Source organism: Seriola dumerili, unplaced genomic scaffold (assembly GCF_002260705.1).
Source record: "Seriola dumerili isolate Sdu_G_001 unplaced genomic scaffold, Sdu_1.0 BDQW01000169.1, whole genome shotgun sequence".
Taxonomy (NCBI): domain Eukaryota; kingdom Metazoa; phylum Chordata; class Actinopteri; order Carangiformes; family Carangidae; genus Seriola; species Seriola dumerili.
Window position 1 is genome coordinate 4,398,599 of NW_019174424.1, and position 18,607 is coordinate 4,417,205.

The 18,607-nt window shown below is 39.9% G+C and overlaps 2 protein-coding genes and 1 pseudogene across 2 annotated transcripts; 2 read left to right on the forward strand and 1 right to left on the reverse strand.

Moving 5' to 3' along the window:
• Positions 1-1,437: 1,437 nt before the first annotated feature.
• LOC111227192 (retinal cone rhodopsin-sensitive cGMP 3',5'-cyclic phosphodiesterase subunit gamma-like) lies at positions 1,438-3,695 on the forward strand. Its single transcript, XM_022752619.1, has 4 exons — positions 1,438-1,522; positions 2,762-2,932; positions 3,048-3,088; positions 3,201-3,695. The coding sequence occupies exons 2-4, from the start codon at positions 2,778-2,780 to the stop codon at positions 3,275-3,277; spliced, it is 273 nt and encodes a 90-aa protein (XP_022608340.1). The 5' UTR covers positions 1,438-1,522; positions 2,762-2,777; the 3' UTR covers positions 3,278-3,695.
• A 799-nt stretch (positions 3,696-4,494) lies between these two features.
• On the reverse strand, positions 4,495-8,614 carry tspan10 (tetraspanin 10). Its single transcript, XM_022752712.1, has 3 exons — positions 8,590-8,614; positions 4,920-5,370; positions 4,495-4,801 (listed from the first exon to the last, which is right to left on the reverse strand). The coding sequence occupies exons 1-3, from the start codon at positions 8,612-8,614 to the stop codon at positions 4,495-4,497; spliced, it is 783 nt and encodes a 260-aa protein (XP_022608433.1).
• Positions 8,615-17,565: 8,951 nt separating this feature from the next.
• LOC111227281 overlaps positions 17,566-18,607 on the forward strand; it is a 9,407-nt pseudogene continuing 8,365 nt past the window's right edge.

Consider the following 18,607-nt stretch of genomic DNA (forward strand, 5'->3'; position numbering starts at 1 on the left):
ACAACACCATATGAATCACACCCGGTTCCTGAAAAGTGGAATAAATCTATATCAGAGTGATATACATAAAAAGCAAACGATCTTTGCTGTAAAGGACGTCGTGATTGGTTAAAGTAACTGCTATTACTCCTATCAGCCGCTAGATGGTAGTGTACTTCATTTGACTATCCAGATGTGTGTTATTATTGATTGTCAGTAGACATAGCTATTGTTAAGGTACTAACTATTCAGTTGCTTGTGATTTTATTTATATGGTTTGCATTCTTATTTAGACAGTCTTCCACTAATTTATTTACAATAAATGAGCATTGTTCAGTTTTGTTCTGTAAAACTGTGCGATCCGCACCATCCCTCAGCTCAAAACAAGCCGAAGTTGCTGGTTCGTTTAGATGCCAAATCAAAACAGATGTGAGAGAGAGGGTGAGAATCATATTTGAAATATAAAACTTGGTACTAAATGATATGATGAATGAAAATGATGATACATTGTATGGTATGGTGGAAGGAGTACTCAGATCATTTACTTCAGTAAACATCACTGCAATGAAAAATTCAGAAGTACTACTAAGTATAATCATCAAAATGTACCTAAATTGCAAGCAGCCCACTCATTATGCAGAATGGTTCTTTTGAGAGCATGGAATATCATATATATCACATTTATAGATCATTATTTCTGATGCATTAAAAAGAGAGCAGCATTTCATCCAACAAGTAGATATGTTATGTAGCCTATATGTAATATGTTTAATCGGCAAAGTAACTAGCAACTATAGTTCAGCAACTAAGTACAGTATTTGAGTAGCAATAAGTTTATATTCCACCATATCACTTTTTTGTCTCAATACTTGTGATGGACATTTTCAATATTTTTACATTTTATAAACTTAACAATGAATGAATGAATTTTATATATATATATATATATATATATATATATATATATCCAAGGCATTCTCTGAGCCTGACACAGGTGTTTGTGATTGTTTAAAGAATATTTGCTAAATCTGTGTCTTTGAGAGAGACTGTAAGTAAATAAATCACATGAAACTAGAGTGTGTCCGCGTGTTTGCATGTGCATGAAGTATGTAGCTTACAGAGAGAAGCTGTAGCAACCCATCAGATGAATGAATAAGGTGTGTGTTTATGTGTGTGGAAGGTAGGGGGGGATTACAACAGACATGTGAGCCTCAATCTGAGAGACTGCTGATGAAAGGAGAACGCTGCCTCTGTTCATGCTAGTATGTTCTCAGCTGTAGATGTTGCATAATATTGCAGGTGGTGGGGAGATGCTGAGGATCATGGGACTCCACTGCTTGTCAGCCAATCTCTAATCAATATACTGGTCAATATACAATGTTAAAGGCCTGTGTGTGATGAAGGCCCTGCAGTTTATTGGCCGGTAGCGTCATAATCTTCTCAGAGTCTGAGGAGTATAAGAGAGTTTCACAACACAACTGTCATGTAACAGCAGCCTGGAACTCTACAACACTACCAGCTGACATATACAGCAACACAGGTGGTGAGTATTTGTAGCAAGGTTGTGCATATGAGCTTTTTGGACACATTATCAACTTATCTAAATACTAATATTTTTATGTCATATATGACAAGTTATCTCACATTCTATTGTGCGGTTTTTCTGTACTTTCAATTTCAGTTGTGATTTTAATATTAATAATTTTATGAGAACATTGCTTGCTATTTGAAAATTATCAGGATTTTTTTTGTTGTCTTTTTTTCAAATTTGAATATCAATTTATTAAATGAAAAAAAGGTAATTTACACGTTAAAACATTATCATTAATAAACATGAATCCAATTCAAACGTTCTTCCATTAATTCTACTTTTATGATGCCTATAATGTTCAGTTTTTTGACACCGTCATAGAGGTGTTAATTCAATTATATGTTATACATATGGTGTTATACTGGACTGCATTACTTTCAGTTATATATCCATTTATGTATATATATATATATGCAAAAAAAACTAATGTATTCCAGTACAATACACCTTCAACTATGACCCCAATACAGAACACTAAATTGAATATACACGTTTACATATTTCCAACACTGTCAACAAAAAACTGAACATTGTAAACTTTGTAAAGGAAGGATTTATGGCAAAGCTGTTGTATTGAATTGCATTAGATTGTGCAGGTGTACCTAATTCAGTGGTCACTGAGTGTATTTTTGTAACAATAAGAGAGTGGTAACAGTGAGTTAGAGCATTGAACAACACAATTTATAGTCTACATGTATTTAAATTATTCACACCAAAGTATTTAGTCAAATCTATCTGCTTTGAATTTACCTATGATTACATTACTGGTTATTTCATTTCTACACCCGGATACACGTTTTCCTTTTAATTATGTTGCATTTTTGTGAAGTTTCCTTTCAAAACTCCTCTCACTTGCAGACAAATTGATTGTGTAATTTATGAGCTATTGTCAGGGTAGGACCACAAGCCGATTCAGCATGTCCTCACAATAATCTGATTATGGAGACGCTGTGAAGATTAGCGGCATTGTGGAGGCTTAATTAGTAATGTGAGCATGAGATTACAGGAGCCGTCATTATCTGTACATCTGTATTTCTTCAGATATTCAGTTATTTAGAAGTCTTTGTAACTGCAAAAAGATGCCATATTTTGTATTGTGTAATATCAAAATGAAAAGTAGTGGAAATTGAAATTGATCATTATTGATATGGACTTGAATGCAATGTTTGGCCATTGACTGTCCCATTGTAGCTCAAACAAAAGAAATATGAATTTGGACGTGGCCAAACCTGAAGCGAAGACTGGCAGCAAAGCTCCCATCAGAGCCACCGGTCCTGGGTCCCCACGCAAGGGCGCACCCAAGTTCAAACAGAGGAACAGCCGCCAGTTCAAGAGCAAGCCTCCTAAGAGGGGTGTCATTGGGTAGGCCTTACTTACTTACATTTTCATGTCATCTAGAGAATTTGTCTTCAAAACATGTTTAAAATAAACCACATTTTCCCCTCAATAAAGCTTGCGATTTGTTTTTCTTTCTCAGCTTTGGAGAGGAGATCCCAGGAATGGAAGGTCTTGGCACTGGTAAGGAGGGTTGGCGTAGTTAGGCCATCACAACGCTAAAACATACACACACCTTTTCCTTTTCACTCCTTTTCACCTTGTCACTCACAATTTGCTCCTTCTTTTTTTTTAGACATCACTGTAATCTGCCCATGGGAAGCTTACAGCCATCTAGAGCTACATGAACTGGCTCAGTATGGTATCATCTGAGTCTCGTCACTGTGAAATTCTTTTTATATTCACCAAAGGGAACTGGCGATGTTGGCAAGTTTAGCAAATGGAATTTCATCTACCAACTCCTAACAATCTGGATCATCAGTATTGGCTTTGTTTCAATGGTAAACCACACACTAAAAATATAGCATGTGAAATATATCTCTACATATTGTGGATGCTGTTCTCTGTATGAGTTGTTTTTATACATTAAATCTATTTTCATAGGAGTCTCAAGCTGCCATTTTAACATGCATGACCCACTGATGCTGAATGTGTCTTATGTCATTGAGGTTGAAGTAGGAGCTGTAACTAAAGACTTGGTTACTGGCATTAAAGACAGGGTTCCTGCACAACTGTCAGCTTCATATTTATTATCTTTAATCAAACTCAGAATAAAGCTTGGTATTTTTTTAACAAACTATTTTCCTCTTCTTCTTTCTTTTCCTCTTTGAATAGTGCCATATCAAACCATGCTACTATGTTTGAAACATTACATAATTTCCATTATAATGTTTTAATTTGTCCCTTTTTTAAAAGAAGAGTAGCATGTGTGAACCACAAAAGAATCAGAACAGCGCATTGGGTCAATTAAACTATTGCTTATTCCCACAAAGTGACAATGTTTCTTTGCATTTTGCCAATAGTTCAAATGATAGTTTTGTGAAATACACTTATTCACGTTTTTGCAGAGCGTTACATTGTTAAAAACATTTATTCTGCTCACATATCTGTACAATAAATAGAAAGCTGAAACCAGCAGCCGGTTAGCATAGCTTAGTTTATAGCATAAAGATTGGAAACAGGGGGACAGGTAACAAAATCTGCTGTCAAGCTGCTACCTATTATTTTCAAATCAGTAATTTTGGAAATTGTGTCTGATTATGAGTTCTTATTCATCACGGTAAAAAGATATGTAACATGTTGTCCAGGAGAATTGAAAGTTTTTTACAGCTCATACTGTAGATTTAGAGTTAGACAAGGCCTCGATCTTGTGTTTTGAAACATTAAATGTCTCCGCCTTTGAATCAAAACACGGATTTTTGCATGTTGATTCATGGTCGTTGTTCTGCCACCTTGACATTTTAAGTTGGAAATTACTAATTGTTTTTCTCTTCCTTTCGCAAAACAGGCACAGTGATCTGAATTTGATTGTGTGACAAACAGAATCGAAAAAGCATTCATCACTCATTACTTGTATTCATCTCCCCATGTCATATATAAACTTTATGCCACTGGATGCTTTCCAGCAGTCGTGTAGTGATAAACAGAGTCAGAATCTGGACCCCCACTGCAACGATGCCAACTGTCCCTATCAGGCCCTCGTGCTGCTCAATCCAGCGAGAGATTCCCCCCAGACAGCCACCCAGGAATATCACACTCTGAGCGGTAAACTCGTCGAGCTGCTGGGCTCCTACACCACACTGAGAGTTCCACACCGTGCCGTTCTCCAAAGGGTCCACACAGCATGTCGCAGGGACACCACAGGCCAGCACTCCTGGAGCTGAGCAGTTATAATATCTGAGGAAAGAGGGAAAAAAAATAAAACACTGAGCAGCAAATTTGCTGAAGACATTTCTTTATGATGACTAATAAGTCTTTTATAGAAACACATCCAAGTTGGTCACACTCTACTCACATGTTGACCTCCCAGTCACGGTAGTTGTCTGCCCCACAGCACTGCAGATTTGACTGAATCTCGTCCGTAATGAACCTCAGATCCAGATCATCCTGGTAATGCACCATGGCAGCTAACATCCCTGAGCGCAGGTAGCCTCCAATCTGGTCTTGCAGACTGTAGGCCATAATGGCGGCCAGCACCTGGGCCGTGATGAGCATCAGCACCGCGGCGGAGAACAGCTTCAGTAAGCAGCAGTTCTCTCTTACGGCGCCCACGCAGCCTGACAGGCAGAGCATAGTCAAGAGCAAGCCCAGAGTCACAAGTATCAGCATGGGGTCAGTGCCGATGCTGCTGATCTTCTCCTGAGCAAATGACTCTTTGGTGATGAGGCCCCACATCCCCAGACCAAGGACCACCAGGCCCAGAACTGTGAACACCAGATTGCATAGGAACAGGAAATATTTTAGGAAATAGTCCATCAAAGAATAACTGTAATGGGGTTGGATCCTTGTGAATACAGGGGTGTTGAGGTCCTGTCCATTGTTTGTCCCTGTTTGGTGAAATTCAGTGGTGACATGGCCAAGCTCCTCACCTTCCTCTTTTGCAGAGCCTGCCTTTGGACACACAGGAATGCAACTAAATACCATAGTTTTATAGAGCTAAGAGGTACACCATATTCAAAAAGTACAACAAAACAGAAGTTCAAAAGTGACCCCTTACCTTTGGTATGAGTGGAGTGGACTCACTCTGCGTATTGTCCCTCCTGAACCACGGCAGAGGAATCCTTTTTATCCCCAAGTATCTCCTCATGTTGTCAGCTCACTGGGAGACGATCCTCCCTGTGCTTTTAGCTTTCTGGAGTGACCGAAGCTAAAGTGTAGCACAGGGGGAACATTTGTTACGGCACGAACAGAGGAGCATGTGAGCTGAGGTGGAGTAACCATACAGTGTACAGCCCCAGGCTCCTGTGAGAAGTGGGATTTTTTTCATCATGTGAGAGTCACAGTGAGGGGATTAGACGGTTATCACAGCATGAATGAGAGACTCTCTCACACCCACACACACACACACACACACACACACACACACACACACACACACAAAGAGTGGGACTCGAACAAAGTAGAACAAGACACTTTTGACGTGAGGTTTACTCATATAAACCACAAACATGTCAAAGTTTTCAACTGTTATGTAATCTTTTAATCAGGTATGGAAAAGAAGAAGTGGATAGTTAAAGAAAAACTGGTATGTTTTTTTTCCTACTGACTACAAGCACCGAAAACAAAATTAAGTATTGAAAAACAACTTGTAATTTGATATGTGCAGGTTTGAAAATTTTTTTTTTGAAAAACAAAGTCATGTAATACAGTTCTTAATGATATAAAAACTGGAATCTGGGGACTTTAGCTCATTGTTGACTCAGGTACAAATTTAGCTAATCTCATGTGTTTGGGCCTCAGTTTCCTGACATTTAGTTGCAGTTGTTACCAACCTGCCAGCTGAGGCCTCAACAGGGAGCATGCAAAATAATATTAATTTTTCCTTTTTTTTCATGCAAGTTGGTAGATATTTTCCCTCTTCATGGCTCAAACAAGGAAGTAAACTTGGTCTTGGTTTTCTCAGGCTTCATGCAAATCAGGGTCAGCCCTACTCCAATCCAGATTGGTGGTAACGCATCTGAAGCTGTTTGGTAACTGCCAAAATTGCCTGAAGAAAAATAAAGTCTGCAGTTTATCAGTTTAGTTACAACGATAACAGTTTAGTTAATGTTAGCTAACAACTATCCATGAACTAACCCACATGTGAATGAATTTATTTATGAACTACAATCAAGACAAACGTTTTATTGTTTTCTCTTTGACCAATTACACATGCAAATCCAGACAGATCAATACTTTTTCTTTTCCTAACTTTCCATGTAAATAGGACTATGCATTTTTTCCTAAACTATCCAAGGTTTCCTGGGACTTAACTTGTCGTTCATTACTGTGGTGCTAACAGGCAATGCATTACTGTGCTTAAAAAGTTCATCAATATAAATCAGATCTAATGTCAGAAAAATACATACCTAATTGTTATCATGTGAGTTATTTTGTGTCAGTTTTTTTTCTCACTTTTATTGAACACATAGTTAAAGTTGTTTGGCTAAGAAAGACAGACTGGTCAGCTGGCCCTGCTCTGACGGGATGGAATAAATTTTGCATGTTGGAATATAAGAGGTTCAATTGAAGTGTAATATTTCCACCAACCATCTCAACAGAGTTAAGAAAGCCCAGGCTGCTCTGGTGCGCATCCAGGGGAAATAATCCCTGTAAAAGAGCAGACAAGCTATGTGCGCATGAAATATTACATCTGCGCTTGAATTCAAGTGTATGGCAATGCACGTAATACATGAATATGCTATAATATAATGACTGAAGTGCATACGCAGAAACCTAGAGTGATATACACCGCTGAGCACAGTGAGCAAATCTGCTTGGTGCTTCCATTTCACAGCTGCAGCCTTGATAAACAGCGCCTTTCCTTTTATGAGAGTGAGAGACGGTGATCCAGGCTTGTTAATGTTGCATTTTTACAGGCTCCTGCTTGGCTATCGCTGTGTTTTAGCAGGAGCAAAAATCTCTGCACAGCACCCTCCCTCAAAGTGTTCTCTTTCGCCATGTGGAGCCACAACACCAAACAAAATCTTTCCATAATCATTCCTGCTAGCTCATGTATGATTGCTCGTTTTTGTTTTTTACTTTATTTTGCAAGTATTCACCAGGAGTTTTATGTCTGCCATAAAGCGGGTATGTCTAGCAGGTGAACTGGTCTTCACACCAGAAAGCGGCAGTCATCAAAACATTTTATTTGAATATAATTGCGACCACTACTGATACTACAGTTGTTATTTGTAATAACTGCACCAATAATTATTTGTACACACTGATACAAGAATGATTATCCTGGTGCAAATGCATTGTTGCAATATCTCACTGTGAACACTAGAGGGCAGTCACGGACCTAAATACACTCAGCTCAGCTCAGCTCAGCTCGTGTGAAGGCAGACATACTGTAATACTAATGCAATATATAAAAACTGCAAATGAAACATTTCAATACAAGAACGAAGAATCAGCTGTGTTTTTAATTTTTGTGGAGGTGGACAATTATAACTATGAATGAACTTATGTAAGTGATATGAATAAATGTATATATAAATATCAGAATAATTCTCCCTAAATGATGTATGTTTGTAGGTTCTACCCATAAATAACAATAAATGTGATCATTTCATCAACATTTTTGGCCCAGTTCACCCAGTTTGTGTTCGGTAAATCAGCTGCTCCAGGACGTGTTTAATCTAGTTTGGCTCAAACAGTGGAGGCCGAGGAAACTGTCTGTCAAAAACACCTTGCAGCATCCCCACAATGGTGTCCTTTATGTACTTGTTTCATTTTGTAAGCTTGCATCAATAACTCATCATAAGTTCACTATGACGACAAGTGGTACAATCTTTAATTTAAAGTATTACACTGATTCTTAATGATTACTTCCCACCCTGCCACACTTATCAGAGTAATTGTTTCAAGTCAGATGACAACAACAACTGACTACATCATCCTCTTGGTCATCCGTGTCCCTTTACAAGCACCGACAGTCATGTGATTCAGTACGAAACACGAGAATCCTCAAGGTGCACCTTCTGTTTGGCAACAGTCTTTAGCCATAAGAGCTGATATATTTCAGCTTAACTGGCCTCTCAATATTGATCTGATAAACTCATTATAATGTGCTGCAGTGAGTCAATAACAAGCAGCAAGTGAGAGAGCACATGTGACAGTGAGTTAAAAAACAGAAAGACAGAGGCCTGGCTATCTCACCCTCTGGCTCTGCGGGTCCACTGCTGTCATTCTTTCCCTCTGCGTGTAGCTGGACAGAGATGCAGAGAGCTGGAAGGAAGTCAACAGTCTTCTGCTGCAGACAGAGCCTGGTGTTGGACTCCAGATGGGACTCGAGAGGCTTATAAGGCTGGCCATCAGTCCTGCCATGAATTTGTTTCCATATTAATGTGTATTAACAGAAAAACAAATTATAATTTATCACATCCATCACTGACCTCCCGGATGAGTCTGTGTGGAGAGACGGTAATAGTTTTAACACTGGCGTGGCCTTTACCTGTTTGATATTGGAGATGAATTTGCATGGTGTGCCTGTAATTGAATATACACCTGTATTCACTGGTCCACAACAACACATACAGTACCCAGTGGTGGAAGGCAACATTTACTTGTACTCTACTAGGGTGTTTCCAGTTTATGCTACTTCATACTCCTGCTCCACTAAATTTTACATGCAAACATATGACCAATGTGTGAAATATGATGCATTGTTATAGATTAAACTACACTACTACACTATATTGAGATAAAATATATATATATATATATATATATATATATATATATATATAATCAAGTAATAAAGTATAACATTGAAGAGTCATCCTGCTGCAATATGAGTAGCTTCCTTTTACTTTTGATATTTTAATTTAATTTTCCTGCTAAATAAAACTGTATCACTTTTACTTAGAGTATTTGCACCATGAGGTATTACTATTTTTACTAAAAAGTAAAAGTTCTGAATACTTCTTCCTCCACTGCCTGTAAAACACAAACCTTCTGTCAGTGCTCTGCTGCACGTTTCCACTGATGTAGTGGAAAATAACCCATTGGGCAAACAATGAACTCCAGTCTGCTTGGCTCAAAAGACAAACAACCACCACCAAAATACTTTTTTTTACTCAAATATCAATTGTGAGCTAATAAATAATTTGTTCAAATAGAATATGGGATGAAAATATAAATAAGATTATAGCAGATTTGCTCGCTGACAGATTCAGAAGTTGGATGTCAGTTTTTTTTTTAAACAAATCTTACTGTTTCCTTGTTTCTAAATCTTTTGAGAGGGTGAGATTTTAAAGTGCATTTAGCTCTCACTTCTTGAGTGGAATCCAAAATATCCTGTAGTGTTGTCAGCACTGAAGATGTATGGAGCAGATACCACCATGCTCATCCTACTTTCAGCATGCATTAAGCTGTGATGTCTCCGTGGGCTCTAAGTTGGTGCAGATGGCAGGGATGGTTGCCCAGCCAGATTCCTTTTTAAGCAGTGATGGGCTGGCCTCATGTCATATATCAGTAAAAATATCTGCACACATCAGCACAGGATGCTGCACGATCTTTCGAATGGAATTATAGGAGTTCTGATCTGGAGCAGATCATCGCTGGAATTTCTTGCAATGAAAGGTATTTCATTTCAGAGCTGACAAGGAAAATCACTGCTTTTGCCCGGTATTTAAAAAAGAAGGAAAATGTGCTTTAGTGACATATATTTTTCGTCTTCTCACGGGTCCAGCTGCATTCGCCTGTGCAGATTATAAATTGAAGAAATCTTTCTTTGCATTGAAGCTAAAGAAAATGTGTTGCTTCACCACAGCAGTGAGATTATCTCCAATTAAATGACCGAGAGTCGTCAAAGGGGAATTAATGTCAATCTGGGTAAAATAAGACTGAATCATACGCACCCTGTTTGAATTTCTAATCAACTTTACGGTCTAAAAATACCTTTAAATAGTCTCTCAGTCTATGCTATTGAAATGATTGACACCAATCAACCTGTGTTATTCTTTTATGTTCAGCTTCATTAAATGTGGCTCTCAGGTTTTGATCGGCCTTGACGGTTGCTGGCTGGGTTTGTTGTAGCCCAGATGCCGAGCAGATTGTATTACAGTAGGCAGTAAGAATGCTATGCTGGAACCACACTGCTACATCAAACACCTCCTCTGGATTAGAGCCTATAGGGCGTCCAGTCGCCCTACAACACTCACAGCAGCTAAAAGACATGTGCAGGATAGATGGAACATAGATAGGGGATTATCAGAACCTCCTATTCAGCCTCTGTGGGGTTATCAGTACAGCAGATGTGAAAGCTGCAAGATACATATGAGAGGAGACTGAAGTGGAAAGCATGTGTGTGTGTGTGTGTGTGTGTGTGTGTTTGGGGAGCTTTGCCTTCAGTACCATGTTGTGTGTTTGGCTATGCAGCAGCATGCTTGCAGAGTGTATCACAGCTCTGCATCACTGAAGTAGGAGGGAGCAGGTGGGGAGGGTGGCTCTAGAAGTTTAGGGAGGCAGTTATAAGGGAGTGCTGCCCAGGTCATGGTTTATCAGTGCGTCTCTGTCGAAGGATCGTACCACAGTGTGTTCTGCTGCTCTGACCCAGAGAGACCCCTGGCACTACTTCACAGAAAGGTATCGTAAAATCCAACGGCACAATGGTTAATGCTGATTAGGGTTCTTTGCACTGTTTCACCTCCAGTAAGTGAAGATAGAAGAGAGTAGAATACATTCTCTAAAAAGTGCATATGTGTCTTACTTTGGGAAATGATCATTTATATGCAATCATCTGAGGGGCAAAACCTTGGTTACCTATTATCTGAAATTAAAAAAAAAAGCATTTGCATATGAAGCTAAATATATAAGGTAAAATCATTTGACGTAAGAAGTTTGTGTTAAACATGTCACCTTCCAATTTCCAAGATTTCCTTTCCTTTCCTTTGCACTTGTTTCCCAGTGGCAGACATGTCTTATATTTGTGTTTTTTAGTTGAGGTGAGGAAGATGAGGATGAAGGCTGCTCTGGTCCTTCTCTGCATGATCTCGACGTGTAGAGGTCAGAAATGGAAACAGGAAACCCCGCGCTGGGATCCTAAAGGTTAGGGACGATTGTGTCGCAACTCTCCGCGATCTGTAAAAGGATTATCAATAATGTTACTTTTAAAAAGCACTCAAATGAAGATTGTGTGTAGGGTGAATACTAGTCCACTCAGTCTTAGTAAAAGTTTCTGTCTTCAGCAGAACACACCAATGGCAAAACTTGTTCCAACCTGACTCAGGTACTGGACAATTGGAAATTCGCTATTCTAACCCAAGTGAAAGACCTGCTGATCAATGACCATGCCTCTGTCCTTCCTGAATACAACAGGTGGGTCTCACACACACAAACACACACACACACACACACACACACACACACACACACACACACACAATGACTGGACTGACTGCATGCTGCAGTACACAAACAAGCCAGAACAACAAGAAGAAAATTCTCAATGTTGAGCAAGAGAGAGGTGAAAATTTGCAGGAATAACAAGAACCCTGTGACGTCAGTGAACATTTTATTGTTCCTTTCAGTCATATGAAATTAGAAATTATGTAACTCACTTTGCTCCACACGTGACTGTGGACCTGTCAGAGCCAGTAATGTGAGCCATGATTACTGTGGACCATGCAAGGCTGACTCTGCTTTGTAAATGACCTCATTGCGGAGACTGTTCCAAATGAAAACGGGAAACGTTTCAGCCTCATGTTCTGATGAATACAGCGTTTCTGGCAGACGTTGCTTGAAGTCATTGACCCTTTCCTCTGGAGATTAGGGGCTCTGGAGTATGATACCAACAGCTATGAGCATGTTTAATGTGAACAGTCCCAAATGGCCATTTCAGGTGGACAGGAGGCTCAGTATTGTTGAAGTTGGGCCAAAAGAAAAAGCTATATTTTTATACTCAAATCTCTTTTTAAGGGACTTCCGTTATTTATGTCTGTTATCCTGATGTTTCCTGCAGATGATGGGGCTGTTTCTGCTTAACCGAATGTCGTGACTTTCATGCTCATGTTGCCAATTTGACTTGGTTCTCCGCTCACTTTTTGCTTTGCAAACAAACAATGTTCCTGTTTCATGTGAGCTTGTGGAGCGTTGCAGTGCCAAAGTTTTCTGACTGGTCATTTAGATACTGAAACCATTTATTCTTTTCTTCTTTCCCAAATGTCTCTGCATTTGTCCAGGATCCAACCTCTGTCAGATGCCCTGGGAGACCTCTACAAGCAGTTTAACGCTCTAAAAGACGAGCTGGGGACTCTCACTGTGAAGTTTGACGGATTGGAGGCTTTTGTGGACGACCTTAAGGACGGCAGATTTGCTCTGCCTCGGCGACCCTTACAGAGGATTCCCCCCAGTGTTGGTCTCAGGTCTCCACTGCGAGCACAGATGAGGGCTCCCGACAGGGGGATTATCACAAGGCCAGCGCTGGTCAGAGCGAGGAGGAGAGGGCCACAGAGACCTTAGACCTGCTGTTATAAATGCTGATGTGTTGAACCAGAGTCGATATGTTTATATATCTTTCAGAAGAAGATGATTAGTTTCTATTATTTTATTGATGAGTGTGATGTGAGGGAAAGATCACATGAATAAGACTGACTTAGTGATGCATGGTGTAGAAATCGCCTTAAAATGTACTTATCTTCACCTTTCTGTGCAAAGTCACTTTCAGCCACAAGGTGGCAGCATTTATCAAATGAACTCGACTGTCGTCCTGCTGCTCTATGTGTAACAGAGTTGTGATATAACAGTTGCAATATAATACAATTTTCTTTTCACATTAATTAACACTGTATGATGTTTTTTTCTTTACTTTGTGTGTTTTTTTTAAAATTTGTTTATATAATAGTTAAAAATAGATTCATGCAGTCACAGTAAACAGGTGGTAGATTTGGAGCAAATGCTTTACAGAAACACAGCTATCTGCCAAATGATTTTTTTTTTCCATGTTCAAAGTTGAATTGATTTGGGACATCTGCGAGTCTGACTCCGTATAGCATATACCATCATGATGAGCTGATAAAATGAAAGTCAGTGGTTTTACCCCCGAACGTTAATAATGAAGCAACAAAGTAACATGCTTGGCAATAAACTTAATATTGCTGCATTGTACAGTCAGAGTTTTTGCCTATATCATGATGATAATGGACACAGGTAAGACATTTACTTCAAGCCTTGCTCGCTGGTATGAACAGATCCCAGGAGAAGGTCCTCGGTTTGTGCTGCAGCATATGGCTCTGGTTTCTTTTCTCCAAAATTCACATTTAATCAACAGTAAAACTCAGATTATCATTTGATTGTCAACACTGTGGAGGAGGGAGGCTCAGTAATCTATTACTGTCAAAAATAGGATAGCTCTGTCAGCTAAGAGCGTAAAACACCTCACTGAACACTCATGTGGGCACTGACCTGTAACTTCTACTTTTACATTAGATAAACTTAGATATCTGCTACATCTATTGTCAAATTGACTAACAGCCAACCAGAAATTGCACGAGATTTCATCAAATAATTTCTGACGCCAGATTTGTCAGATGCACATTCATGCTGCCAAACCGTCATCCTGAGGCAGTGAAGCATCACCTCTCTACTCCTCCCTCTCTTCCCTCCCAGGATGCACCTGCAGGCCTCCTCTAGTTATTAATAGCGTCATGTAAATTCCATCAAGTGTCAGTTACTGGAATCAGTGATTCTGATTGGGTCAGTCATAGACAATTTAACTGTAGTGTGTGTGACTCATGCATGTACAGAGAATTTAAGATTATATCAACAATGAGATGTCTCTTTTTGACTTGTGCAAAACTAAAAGTTCCAGTTAAAGACAGTTTCCCTCCACAGAAGATGAGACCAACAAACATTATAGTAACAAACCATGTAGATTTAACCGCAGCTCCTCCTCCTGTCAGTCACTCTCAGTTTCAGTGTCGTATTAAATTGCTCCTCCAGCACCTCCTCTCCTCATCCTCCAAACCCAGGCCCATATCATTTCCTGTTATAGACTAACCTCGGCCCCCCATCTCAGAAAGGAAAGTTGATGTGGCCCCAACTGAAAGTTTGGGGACCGCTGGTGTGGCACCTCAGCATATGAGAGATGACCCATGGCAGCCCTTCGGAAGGGAGCGACTCAGAAGGCTGGGGCTGACATATGTTACTCAGCGTGACGAGCCGAGTCCGTAGACACCCAATTTGTGGACTTTCGAGGAAATTTTTTTGAAATTATTAAAACACAGAATTTAACCGTGTCCCCCGGCAGCATATGAGAGACCGCCCATGGCGGCCAAGCAAGCAGAGCTAGCCGCCCCCCGGCCCGCCGGCGCCCCCCCCCCCGGCACAGGCATTGCGTCCAGCAAGCAGAGCTCGCCGAACGGCAAGCCGGCGGCGCCCCCCCCCCCAAAAGTTTGGGGACCGCTGCCGTAGATGGACCTCGCTTGTATAAACAGATTCCAGGAGGAGTTCCTCAGTTTGTTCTGAATTTTTATCACACCTGGAGCTCCCCAACATATGGCTCTGGTTTCTCTTCTCCAAAGATCACAGTTAATCATCAGTCAAACTCAGATTATCGTTTGATCATCAACAATGTGGAGGAGGGAGACTCAGCAGTCTATTACTGTCACACATGGGATGACTCTGCTAAGGAGTACGTATCACAGTGATTTACACTGTGACAAAAACCTCTCACTGAACACTTCTGCTTTTTGAGACTCACATATCGTTACTATGACTGAAGCTTTCAGCCAATATGTCCTGTAACTCCTGCACATACAGTATACACATAGTAAATAATTTTCAATAAAATGAATGAATACATTGATTTACAATTTTAAAGGATTCCCTCATGAAACCTTACACCTATCTTGTGGGTTGTTATGTGTGCTTTATCAATTTAAAAGAAATGAACACAATTAAATTAAAACCATGAAAATGTAAGTCTTGCTCAACATATATATCAGTATAGAGATATCAGAAAATTAAAGAATTAGGTTGACGGTATGGAGAGAGAGACAGAAAGGCACCGAGGGTAGAGATAGAGAGACAGGTATGACTTTCAAAAAGGTCCAAGAACCAGAATATTCATGTTGTAGTTATGTGGTAATCTCCTTAACCATTAGACCACCAGGCAACATCACTAACTCCCTGTTCATTATAGAGCATCATTTCACTCTCCACCCTGTCTGTGCACAATATCAAGACAATATTGGAACATAATACCTCAAATGTATATTTTCTTGCCTGTTTCATTATTCAAAAATTAAATCAGAATCTTAATAAAATTTACCACCAAATGGAATATGATGATATAGTTCGAGAATTTCTGGAATTAAATGATTCACAGATACAAATGTAAAACTACATATTTTATTTCTGAATGAAAATGAGTTGTGTGTAATTAATGTAGAAACTCCTCCTCCTCCACTTCTCCTCTCCTCAGTGTCTTTATAAGCTTCAGTCTCTCTTCTCCTCACACTCCAACCCTGCTCACCTCTCAGCTGGACAGTAAGGGACGTTTACACCACACACTGACAACATGCTGGGGACGCTCTGCACTCTCATCGCTGCTCTAACATGTAAGATATTCTTCTCTTTCCTTTTATAGTCCATATTTTCAGACACAAACCTTTCACTCATGTGTTTCTGTGTGTGTGTGTGGACAGATGTTGATGCAGTGATAGTGCTGACCCAGACGCCTGCTGTCCACACAGTTTCTACAGGACAAGAGGTTGTTCTCAACTGCAACATTCAGAGAGATGATAGCCAATATGTCTATTGGTTTAAACAGGTTCCTGGTGCAGCTCCTCAGTACATTCTGAGATTTCATCATGGGGCCAGATTACTTTACTTTGGAACAGGATTCTCCTCAGACAGATTCAACTCTAAGTCCTCATCAAACATAGATTACCAGTTCATCATTAAGCGATCAGAGGCAGGAGACTCTGCTCAGTATTTCTGTCAAACATGGGACAACTCTGCTGATGAAGCTGTATCACAGTGATTCATGCTGTGACAAAAACCTCCTCACTAAACACTTCTGCTTTTTGAGTCTCTTTTCTTCACTGACAATGAATCCATCAACAAATTCTTTCTCTATCTTCACATGTAACTTTAAAAATGTCTGTATTTAAGCTGTTCTCATCTGACTCATTTCTTTGTATCTTTTCACACATATTTCTTATCCCTCTTGACGTCTTCATGTTCTGTACACTTCCCTTTACCTCAAGAATGACCCGTCATTGCTTCACGTCTCTGATGAAGCCTCTAACTGAATTTTAAATAAGACGCTAATATTGCATTCAGAAGCAACAGCTACCACTCAAAAGGTCGGGGAATAACTGTGTTTTCATACTTCACAATGCAGAACAAGCGTTTCATTTATTCGATGTACACCACTCACTTTTTCACAACAAAGGTCAAAGGTTTAATGAGACGTTAGAAAAATCACATAAAATGATCAGCAACTGAAACTGAGTTTTCATCCTCTATCAATGAAGCATCACCTCTCTACTCCTCCCCCTCTTCCTTCCCAGGATGCACCTGCAGGTCTCCTCTCCTGATTCACAGCTTCATGTAGATGAAGAGGTCAAGTGTCAGGCCTCTGTGAAATAAGAGGAAACTGTCCCTGGAATCACACTGATGTTTTAATGACTGTCATTTGGTCAAATCAGAGACGGTTTAACTCTGATGTGTGTAAATTATGTTCATGTGTGAAGAGTCAAAGCTTATATCCTGAAACTGAAGATTCTTGTTGACTCATGGAAATGTTGTCAATTAAATTATTCAAATGAAGCATGAATGTAAATTAAAGAGTTCACCTACACTGACGACAATGAATGAGTTAAAGACCGTTTCCCTCCAAAGAGGATTAAAGACCAACAAACATGACAAACCATGTAGATTTAACCGCAGCTCCTCCTCCTGTCAGTCACTCTCAGTTTCAGTGTCGTATTAAATTGCTCCTCCAGCACCTCGTCTCCTCATCCTCCAAACCCTCTCATCTGTCAGCAGTAAGCTCACTCTCCAAGTTACAAGGCCATTCTCAGCACACACTGACAACATGCTGGGGACGCTCTGCACTCTCATCACTGCTCTAACATGTAAGGAGGCTGACTTACTGCAGCTCTGACCTCATGTTGGATTCATCAGTCTGTGTGTTTCTCTTGACTCCATGTCATCTTGTTGTTTCCAGGTGTGAGTGGTGTGACGGTGGTGACACAGAAGCCTCCTGTTGTGACGCTGAGGAAAGGAGAGACAGCCACCATGGACTGTAACCTGGGGACTGTTACTAACAGTGCTGCTCGCTGGTACAAACAGACTCCAGGAGGAGTTCCTCAGTTTGTATTATATTTTTACCATACAAACAGTGCTCCAACCTATGGCTCTGGTTTCTCCTCTCCCAAATTTACATCTAATCACCAGTCAACATCAGATTATCGTTTGATCATCAACAATGTGGAGGAGGGAGACTCAGCAGTCTATTACTGTCAAACATGGGACAGCTCTGCTAAGGAGGACGTATCACAGTGATTTACACTGTGACAAAAACATCTCACTGAACACTTCTGCTTTTTGAGACTCACATATCGTTACTATGACTGAAGCTTTCAGCCAATATGTCCTGTAACTCCTGCACACACAGTATACACATAAATATTTTTCAATAAAATGAATGAATATATTGATTTACAATTTTAAAGGATTCCCTCATGAAACCTTACACCTATCTTGTGGGTTGTTATGTGTGCTTTATCAATTTAACAAAAAAATATCAACAATTAAATTCAAACCATGAAAATGTTAGTCTTGCTCTGTTACAGCAACATATATATCAGTATAGAGATATCAGAAAATTAAAGAATTAGGTTGACGGTGTGGAGAGAGAGAGAGAAAGGCACTGAGGGTAGAGATAGAGAGACAGGTATGACTTTCAAAAAGGTCCAAGAACCAGAATATTCATGTTGTAGTTATGTGGTAATCTCCTTAACCATTAGACCGCCAGGCAACATCACT

Excerpts from the sequence above, each read along its gene's own strand:
- LOC111227192 (XM_022752619.1), top strand. The coding sequence starts at position 2,778 with ATGAATTTGGACGTGGCCAAACCTGAAGCGAAGACTGGCAGCAAAGCT. Across the intron at positions 2,933-3,047 it reads CCTAAGAGGGGTGTCATTGG|CTTTGGAGAGGAGATCCCAG; the intron begins GTAGGCCTTACT and ends TTTCTTTCTCAG. Across the intron at positions 3,089-3,200 it reads AATGGAAGGTCTTGGCACTG|ACATCACTGTAATCTGCCCA; the intron begins GTAAGGAGGGTT and ends CTTTTTTTTTAG.
- tspan10 (XM_022752712.1), bottom strand. The coding sequence starts at position 8,614 with ATGGCTAAAGACTGTTGCCAAACAG. Across the intron at positions 5,371-8,589 it reads TAAAGACTGTTGCCAAACAG|TCCTAAAATATTTCCTGTTC; the intron begins AAGGTGCACCTT and ends TGATGGACTATT. Across the intron at positions 4,802-4,919 it reads CGTGACTGGGAGGTCAACAT|ATATTATAACTGCTCAGCTC; the intron begins GTGAGTAGAGTG and ends CTCTTTCCTCAG.